Raw genomic sequence first — 10078 nt, forward strand, 5'->3', positions numbered from 1 at the left:
GACTTTCAGTTAAACTGTGATAATTTGCACAAAATTTAAATCCAAAATATGTCACAACTGAACAAAGTAGCACAAGAAAGTACAAACACATTAAAACCGTGCTTCAGTAAACAGACTTGGTTATTTTAAGATCAGCAGGACTCTAGTCTAATGTCACCAGGCTGGCAGGATGAGTTTATGTGCGAAAACAACAACACATGTAGAATTTATAATTAGTGTAAAAGTCTACAGGTACTCTTGTGTGTCTGTGTGCACATACTTAGTAACTCTCACCACACTCTAAATGGATTATAAAAGACTAAAGTCTGCTACCTGTTCACAAGTAAAAACGTGCCTTTTCAGCCTATAAGATTATTTTAAAGACTGGGTCAGTGTTTGCAAGACTACAACTGAATTCCTTTTGAGATGATATCCCATAAAGCTCCTGGTGGAAATTTACCAGCAGTAAACAGGAGCTTTAAGCCACAGCTTTAGACCCCTCTCTCTGATTTATGTAGAACAAAGTGCTGATGGATGTTTAAAGTAGGTCTTTATTGGTATTTTAACTACTTTGCTCCACAGGTAGATCGATCGGTGGAAATGGTGTCACAGCAGAACGCTGATCCCTGCTTTAGCAAAGCTGTCCTAGTTTAATGGCGACATCTGACGTTTGTCTGCGACACTGGTGCAAGGCAGACATGAATAATCTTTTGTTCCAGTGAAAAACGGGTCAAACCCGGTTCTCCAGTCGGTGCTGAGAGCTGCTGCGTTTCGGCACAAATTCGAGGCGCTTGTAAACTCCCTGTCATTGCACTACAGAGGAAAATATTTTACTTTTCTAAGTTTGTTAAACTTAAAAAAACAAAAACAAAACAGTCCTGCAATCAACTCATAAAAGAAACAACTATAAAATGTTATTCCTTTAGGTTTTAAATTAAATATTAAATAGGCTAAATACTTCTTTATTTTACTTCAGAGAAAAAATGTATAAGACATATTTGTATAATCAGTTAGGTTTACTTTATTTAAATGAAAGAAGATTCTTAAAACACTGTTGCTAAAGCATCTCATAACTGTTCTGTTTAACTAAAAGAAGCCTAAAATGATAAATGCTACAAATAAACACATTATATAAACAAATCTTTATTCAAGGAAAAGAAAAAAAAACAAAAAGTAGCTAAAATCATATAAAAATGTAAAATAAAGCAGGATAAAATCAATGGGATCATAAATAAGCAGAAAAAATAAAACAGAATTACGCTTTTATTAGTGTAAAGAAAGACGAGGGGAAGCTGCTGCTCGTTCTTAAATGTCTTCGTGTTTATTATCCTGCAGCTCGAGTACAAAAAGTGTCTTTTCTCTCTCTCATCTACATGATTCACAAACAGACAAAACACTGAAGGACCTGACTGAACGTGTCGTTTTACAGCAAGCTGTCAGGCGTCTGGGATAAATGCAGCTGAACATCAAGCTATGAAAGCACGGCGGTGGCGCGAGGGGAGTAAATACATTACGATGAAGGCGTTTCATGCACCTGAAGGCTGGAAACTGAAGCCATACAGCTGTTTGAGCCACTGCAGCTGCTGCTCAGAGCTCACTGGTCTAAGGGAGCTGACAGAAGGCACAGACAGCTGTACGGGTGAAGGCTCTGTGGCACTTGGTGTCCTCCTGCTGGTCACAAGAGCACACTGCACTCCTCGTGGATTCATTAATGTGTGTGCGTTTTTCTATGCGGTGGCCACGGCGAACACGCTGACCACACAGTACATGGTGCGGTTTTCCCACCTCACCGTGCAGCTCCCTACAGACACGAAAAACCAATGAGAAAACGTCTATAGTCGCACATCGAGGAGGGGAACAACACCCCAAAATCAACACATACCGTCCATGGCAGTGTCCCAGTAGCAGGAGTTGGCTGTGTGGAGGCCGGCACCTGTTTTCTGCATCACAGCACACGTCACTGTGCACAAACAAAGTCACAAGAATTAGTTTTAAAGCGTCTCTTTATGTTATCTGGTTTCATTATTTTACCCCGAGGACAAACGAGGACAAACACATAAAAGATTTTTTAAAAACATCTCTGGATCAGCTGATTTTTTTCCTCTACAGTAACTGTTTTATGTTAAAAACAAAACAAAACAAACAAAACTGTTTCCATGTGGTACAGGGCCCCCTGGTGGGCTGGTATTGCAGAAATTTGTGAAATTGATTTATATAAACGTATTAGTTATATATATATATATATATATATATATATATATATATATATAGCAATGAAGTTTGTATCTGAGTGGCAGCTGGATCACACATTGGCCTCAACACTTTAACAGTTTAAAGCCAACAGTCTGAGATTTTTATGTTTTTTGAGTTAAATCTTCAAGTGAATCCATTACCCTCCTCTATTTTTAGAAGAGATTAGAGATTGACATGAGAGTGAAGATTTAAGATTGGCTGGGCCCCCTGGGACTTTCTTGTTTTTGAGTGACAATTCATAGGAGGGCAAACATAAGAGCATGAAAAGGTTAACTCTAACAGTAACAAATACACACCGATGTACTTGTACGGCTTGCCCTGTTTGACGAGCTGCGTGAGGCAGCGCTCCACGATGTTCGCCGTCCACTTGTTCACCTGACTCTGGCTGTAGTCTCCGCCGCCCACGACGTTCTCAATGCACTGACACAAACACAGAGAAACGGCATCACAGCGCTCAGAGTCATGTGTTAGTCAGCCGGTGTTGCTGGCGCCCGAGGAGACTGAGACAAAGAGGCAGTGAGTGCAGCTTGTTTCTGAAGGTTTTTCTGAGGTTTTAAAGATACTTTTTTATTATCTTGAATTTTCCCAGGAGCACAGAAAAACTACGCAAGCTTAGCAATGAAACACAAATCAAAAAGCTTTAAATTATGTGCAAAAATGAATGACGCGTAAAAGTTACATTTAAAAATAGGAGTGTATTTGAGCTGTTTACATGGCTAGATTTAATTATTAATCTTTAGTCAATCAAACTAAACCGTTTACTACACAATCGAAGCATCTCTCCATAACAACCTGCTGTTGAAACTTCTATTTTTATGACTTAATACTTGGGAAAATGTTAAATGTGCTTTTGTTTTACTCCCCAAAGAACAAAATCAGTGTTTGTTTAATAAAGACCTGAAAAACATGACGACACTGTGGCGCAAAATGGGTTAAGACATTAAAGGGATTTATAACGCTGCATATAAAAGTAAACCTTACTTCTTTGACTATGGTGTCAGCTTCTTCTGCATTGAATGAGCCCTAAAATAGAGAAAGCAGATCATCAGGTCATAATAAAGATAACATGACAGGACTTTAGTTAAATAAACATACGTTTATGGAAAAATGCTAAAGTGACCCATAGGATCACTTTAGCAACACTTTTTAGCAACAGATTTAACCTTATTGGAGCACGTAAACGTTTATTTTTAACAACACATTAAGCAGTAAAAGCAACAGCAGATTATTTTGAATATTATAAATTATATTTATTGATTTTAGGACGTTTGCATTAAAAAAAATCGCCGCTATCACTGGGAGTGGCTAGCTAGCTCATTTCTGCTGTCACTGGTGAAAACGGTGAATTCGGATCAGGACTAACCTCGCTTCCGTTATGAAATTCCTCCATTCCTCCTGTCATCTGACACCGGCTAGGGCTACTTTTTTTCTTACTGACAGAAGAAAAAACAAAGCCAGAAAAACCTTTTGTTCACAGATAAAGCGACAGGAGCTCTTAGGGACTTCCGGAGGAGCTGTCAGTGGAGTCAACGACGCACGAAAAGAGCGATCCGAACCCGGAGGGAGTACCGGTGCTTAGCTGACCGCTGACCCCTAATGGAGGCTCAGTGAAATACAGCCTTGAGACAGAAATACAGATTGCCTAAATTAAAAATGTACATGCTTGACAAGGTACAGCAGATTGAATTTGGAAGAATGTGAATGCATTGAAGGAACATTTCTGTCAGAAATGTTTTTTTGTTTTTTTGTTTTTTTTTACGAGATCACTTTTATTTGTTGAGTATCTGAGGCTGAGACCACGGGACTGTAAAAACATGATTGTTGGGCTTCATTTCTTTACTGAAGAGTCATTTTAAGATTAATTAGTAAATAACAATTAGCTAATACTGTTCATGAGACTAGTCATCTTACTTTGGTAATGTAAATATAATATGGCCAATATTATATGTATTATTATTATTATTATTATTATTATTATTATTATGATTTATTACAGCAGTAAGCTTGAACTCTGTGTCAAATACTGAGCTTCAGTAAAGATTTGGCTCAATGCTTACACGTATGTGTAAAAGGAAAATTTACGAGCTGTGAAAACTGTTTCTGATAAAATGAAGAGTAGACTGATATATGAAATATTCCTTTAATGGGTGAGAAAATCAGACCATGTCATAACTGCTTTAAGTCATACAGAATAGATATCAGAGCCTTAAACAGGCTGACTTCTGATAAATGGTTCAAACTGGGCAGAAAGTCTACAAACACATAACATCCTTATAGAATATGATGTAACACTATAGATCAACTTACCTCAGAATATATAAAGCATATAAACAATTACAACAATATGATGCAACAAACACAGCAGTGCTACTAATCCAAAACACTCAAAGCTTCATAGAACTGGAACAAACATTTATTTTTAGGTCCATTCTGCTGCTGATACATACTTTAGGTTTCTGAATATTACACTTGTTGCTGCCTTTCATAGTGTGTAACTTGAAGGTCCTGAGTACTTTCTCCCACACTGAAAACACTGCAATGATAAAATTATTTGAACATTACCTAATAAGACTGATTCAGGACAGACAATTAGTTATATTAAACTTTTCTAGCAGTCCTTCACAAACAGGGAACAGTCTGTCTATTCTCTCCATCTGTCAGCTGCTGCTGGCTCTTCCTCCTCCTCTTCCTCACACACTGCTGAGTTTGTCCTGGTGGATCATCAGGGGTGGAAAGCCTCACAGATAGGGATGGGTATTGATAAGATTTTAACGATTCCGATTCCATTTTCGATTCTGTTTAACGATTCGATTCCTTATCGATTCTCTTATCGATTCTTTTTTTTTTAAAAAGGAGAACACTAAGTTCGATTAGCTTAGAACTTTGTTTTATATCCTCTCTTTGAACAAGATAGAAATTTAGGAGTAACATGGCCTTACAAACCCAACAGTGAGATCTTAAGAGATCCACAGCCTACGGCTCTTCAATGGGGTGTCACAGGGTCCCCAGGAAAAAAAACGTATATGTAAAATAATAAAATTAATATTCTCCTGTAGCAATAACAAAGTTTAACATAAATTATTCTGTAGCAATTACACAAGAATATCCAGTAATGTCCCTGCCTACAATGAAACACATTCACTTACCAAAGTGAAATCGGGGGCATCTGCTGTGGCAAATGGGTGCAAGCCTTTGACCACAAACTTAGACACTGCTGGGTGACATTCGTCTATCCTGGCCTGAAAGGAGACGCTACCGGTAGACTGCAGCGAGAACTGCCAGCATCTGAGCCAGCCAGACTCTGTCTCTCTCATCATGGTCACCTAAATGCAACGCACAGTAATAGCAGGTTTTGTAATAAGGTAAATCGCGCTAACATAATATGCAATGCTAATTGATTAGTTACCTGCAGTATTAACGGGAGAGGACGTGGAAACGCTACCGCTGCTGCTGGGTTGAGCTTCGCTAGTCCGGAGCGGATCAAAAACACGACATTCGTTGAAAGCAATCGCGTGTTTTTTGAGCAAATGCCTTTGCATATTCGTAGTGTTTCCTCCCTTTGATGAAATCTCTACTTTGCAAGTATTGCACGTTGCCCTGTTGTCATCCTTTCTCAGAAAGTGTAACCAAACTTTTGAGCGTTTGCGCCGCTCAGGCGCCGTGTTTCCTACTGGGTAAAAGACGCTACTCAACGTGATGACGTCATTCGGGGCGACTGGAATCGATAAGGGAATCGTTTTTAAAAGTGGCAAACGATTCCAAGGAATTGAAACAGTGGGAACCGGTTCTCAACAAGAACCGGTTTTCGATACCCATCCCTACTCACAGATGATGTGCAGCAGTGGGTCCCTCAGTCTGTCCTCACTCTGGACACTTGCAGTTGTCACACATGGAAATCAAATGTGTGATAAGCTGCAGGATTCAAACACAAGTGTAACTTATAAATGAATGTTCATACTTTTGTTACACAATCAGAGAGAAAGAAACAGAGAGAGAGCGCAGGTGACAGTCTCGGGTGTATACACTGCTACAAAACAGCACAAAAGAAGGAGGATTGTGTTATTACGAAACAAGAAGAGTTCCCAGATGACACAGTGGACACAAGTGTGACTCCTGTGATTAAAGCATCTTTCTTTCAGCTTAACGAGTGAACCGTCAGCTCGTTCAAACACACGTCAAAGTCCGTTTGGCTCGACACCACCGAACAGAGGCAGCAATATAACATAGCTAACATTAACAGTGCAGTGGATCCTGCTTGTGCCGTGATATTCAGGACTGCAAACCGAGCAGCATCACTGACTTTCAGCTTGTTGTGTTTGTGGATATATGACTGACTTTAACACTAGGAAGGCCCAGAGCCCAGCCATTTGGCTTTTCTACCTTTAAAACCCGGAGAGCAGCCAAATGGCTGGTAGGCTTTTAGCTAAGCTTTAGCTTCAGGCAAGTGGAAGCTAAATTGGCTAGTCATTCATATGTAAATTGGGTTGTTACCTGGGAATTCTGGAGGGAGGGGAGTGGGGGTGTGTGGATGAGGGGGTGGGGGAGCTGCTAAAAGCGGTGAGCTTCCTTTTGTTTCATCTTGATGCATTCTTAATCATCCAGGGAAACAAATCTCCAAAAGTCACCAACTTGGAGTGTTTCAGTTTGCCATCTTAGGGAGAAATCAACACACATGGGTGTATGTCCTTTGTTGCTGAGATTTATTGATAAAAACAGTACAAAAAATCAACCATTTGTACACATTTTTACAAATAATTATAAAAAGTGAGTGAGTACATTTCAACATTTTCAGCAATCACTCACAATCCTGGCACTGCCATGGTATCTGTAGTCTGCATTTACCACATGTGTATCTGTTGCAGTGAACACATCGCACAGTGGCATGATTGTTCTTGCAATTGTGTTTGACCTGACACATGGCTCTTTTTCCAGGGCTCGGTGTGGAGGGTTGTGTCAAAGGCAACTGTTCTTTTCTTGCCTTCTTCGCAGCTACATGAGAGTGAGCTAACTCCCTTGCAAGCTCCACCAGGAAGTCCACCCGTCTTTCCTTCGTCCCGGAGCATGCTTGATACAGCACATGTGCATTCAGTGCTGCCATGTCAATCATGTTATAAAACACGGCAACTGGCCAGCGCCGTGTTCCTCTGCGGACAGTGTACTCCCGAACCATCTGGTCCATCACATCCACGCCACACTTTGTTTTGTTGTAAAGGGTGACAGTGTTTGGCTTCCTTTTGGTAGTGTTATCAGTCTGAACCACGCCGTGCATGCTGCTAAGAATATAGACTGTCTTCTTCCGTTTGGCCGCATACGCCGTCAGCGTGGCAGCAGAGGTTGAAGGAATGGAGAGTTTAAATGTTAGTTGTAAACAGCTATATCATATAATAACTGCAGCTGTAGCTGTGATCAGACATCCCCCTGCAGGCCCTGAAGCTGAGCTCTGAGGTCCTCACAAACCTGCTGGAGCCAGCTTCCATCCTGGGGAGCACGTTTTTGTGTTTCAGCGCGGGGCGAGGCACAAAACCCAGATGGTCCAGATGGACCAGATGGTTCGGGAGTACACTGTCCGCAGAGGAACACGGCGCTGGCCAGTTGCCGTGTTTTATAACATGATTGACATGGCAGCACTGAATGCACATGTGCTGTATCAAGCATGCTCCGGGACGAAGGAAAGACGGGTGGACTTCCTGGTGGAGCTTGCAAGGGAGTTAGCTCACTCTCATGTAGCTGCGAAGAAGGCAAGAAAAGAACAGTTGCCTTTGACACAACCCTCCACACCGAGCCCTGGAAAAAGAGCCATGTGTCAGGTCAAACACAATTGCAAGAACAATCATGCCACTGTGCGATGTGTTCACTGCAACAGATACACATGTGGTAAATGCAGACTACAGATACCATGGCAGTGCCAGGATTGTGAGTGATTGCTGAAAATGTTGAAATGTACTCACTCACTTTTTATAATTATTTGTAAAAATGTGTACAAATGGTTGATTTTTTGTACTGTTTTTATCAATAAATCTCAGCAACAAAGGACATACACCCATGTGTGTTGATTTCTCCCTAAGATGGCAAACTGAAACACTCCAAGTTGGTGACTTTTGGAGATTTGTTTCCCTGGATGATTAAGAATGCATCAAGATGAAACAAAAGGAAGCTCACCGCTTTTAGCAGCTCCCCCACCCCCTCATCCACACACCCCCACTCCCCTCCCTCCAGAATTCCCAGGTAACAACCCAATTTACATATGAATGACTAGCCAATTTAGCTTCCACTTGCCTGAAGCTAAAGCTTAGCTAAAAGCCTACCAGCCATTTGGCTGGTGGCGGGTTTTAAAGGTAGAAAGGTAGAAGCCTGGGACTGCCAGTGTTAATTATCCATAAAATCATCACATTCTCTGTAAGATTAAAGTCAACTTTTGAACGGCGTATATTTTGAAGTAAAGGCTTTAAAACCAAGTTAGTACAAACATCGATAATGTCACATAACTTTCCCGACATGTGGCCAACAGTAATGTTTTAATGTTCTTCATTATACAAACATTTGCGCATAAATAAGTGACATAATATTCAGTACTTACTTATGAAAGTTTACTCTTCCGCCGTTTTTTTCGGCGAAATTATCCACACCACCGCCGCGCTATGAAATCTGGGATATGTTGGGCCATAAAGTCTACACCGACCCACCCTTAAAATTCAGGGAAATTAAGGGCGCATTTGAGGGCCGCATTTCGAGCTGCCTTTGAATTGGGACAGCCTTCGTTGTATCGCTGCACTCTCAGAAATAGAGGTACGAGAGAAGAACATTTTTGTACCTATAGGTACATTTTTTAAAAATGTTCCCTTAAAAGTATAATACTGATCTTTAAAAGTCCAGAAATGCCCCTTTAAAGGTTCAATTTGAAATAAAGTACAAATCTGTACCATTTTGACCTGTACTGCAGTGACAGTGGCAGAATGTGGTAATGGGTCAGCATGGGAAAATCTGGATGGGCCTGGTTAATTGTAAAAGTCATATGAGATGTGAGTGTGCTCATAAAAGCTACATGTTATAATCAAATCTGTTGGTCCTCTCCTCTGTATGTAAATTATCCTATGATGCAAAGAATATCTGTAACCTACCGTTGTGTAAGTTATGTTAAATTATATTAAAAAAAAAAACACACACACACACACACACACACACACACACACACACACACACAATGACATGCAGGCACAACCAAATGATGTTAAAAAAAATTGGTCCATTTCCATTTTAAGTTCCAGTTATAATTTTTAATGTTTTAAATCTTTCAAAAACGTGAAATCATTTTACTGTTATGTTTGGCCATTTACTTTTTTACTTTCACTACATCCTAGAATTGTTCATTAATTGTGAGGTTTTTATGGAATTTGCAACATCAAGTTAAACCGAGGTTCTTTGGAAGTTAAAATGTCAAGCAGATTTTTATGTTACGGTGACTACATTTTGTAAGTTACAAATATAGTTCGCCAAGACAGCATAACGGTTTCTAAACAACTGCGCATTAATACCACAATGTTGTATTTTCATGTGTCAAGTGTGTGACGTAATCGGCCTTAAAATGCGGCCTTTAAGGCTGCAGACCATGAATTGGGATACAGCCCAAATCCGGTCATTGGTACTTCCTGGCTTGTGTAGTTACTAGGTAACAAAAGCTCAACACTGCCCCTAGCGTCCTGGAGCACGTTGTGTTTTGGGGTTTGCAAGTGTTTGGGAGTTTGCAAGTGTTTGGGAGTTTGTACGCGCTTCGTCTCTAGGGGCCACCGTATACTTCGAATAGAGACACCCTTTGTCGCGTCACTGTGACGTAATCGGTCTACAAATG

At 40.4% G+C, this 10078-nt stretch overlaps 1 protein-coding gene across 1 annotated transcript; it reads right to left on the bottom strand.

The window, feature by feature from the left end:
* Positions 1–1278: 1278 nt before the first annotated feature.
* Positions 1279–3827, bottom strand: LOC113016175 (dynein light chain Tctex-type 1-like). The gene is made up of 5 exons (XM_026158787.2): positions 3596–3827; positions 3214–3255; positions 2529–2652; positions 1862–1939; positions 1279–1780 (listed from the first exon to the last, which is right to left on the bottom strand). The coding sequence occupies exons 1-5, from the start codon at positions 3632–3634 to the stop codon at positions 1707–1709; spliced, it is 357 nt and encodes a 118-aa protein (XP_026014572.1). The 5' UTR covers positions 3635–3827; the 3' UTR covers positions 1279–1706.
* Between the last annotated feature and the right edge of the window lie 6251 nt (positions 3828–10078).

The sequence above is a fragment of the Astatotilapia calliptera genome, chromosome 23 (assembly GCF_964374335.1).
Source record: "Astatotilapia calliptera chromosome 23, fAstCal68.1, whole genome shotgun sequence".
NCBI lineage: Eukaryota > Metazoa > Chordata > Actinopteri > Cichliformes > Cichlidae > Astatotilapia > Astatotilapia calliptera.

What these genes read in the sequence shown, in the direction of transcription:
- LOC113016175 (XM_026158787.2), bottom strand. Translation starts at nt 3,634, where the DNA reads ATGACAGGAGGAATGGAGGAATTTCATAACGGAAGCGAG. An exon ending in AATTTCATAACGGAAGCGAG is followed by an intron (nt 3,256 to 3,595) that starts GTTAGTCCTGAT and finishes TCTCTATTTTAG; the next exon opens with GGCTCATTCAATGCAGAAGA. An exon ending in CTGGGACACTGCCATGGACG is followed by an intron (nt 1,781 to 1,861) that starts GTATGTGTTGAT and finishes TCGTGTCTGTAG; the next exon opens with GGAGCTGCACGGTGAGGTGG.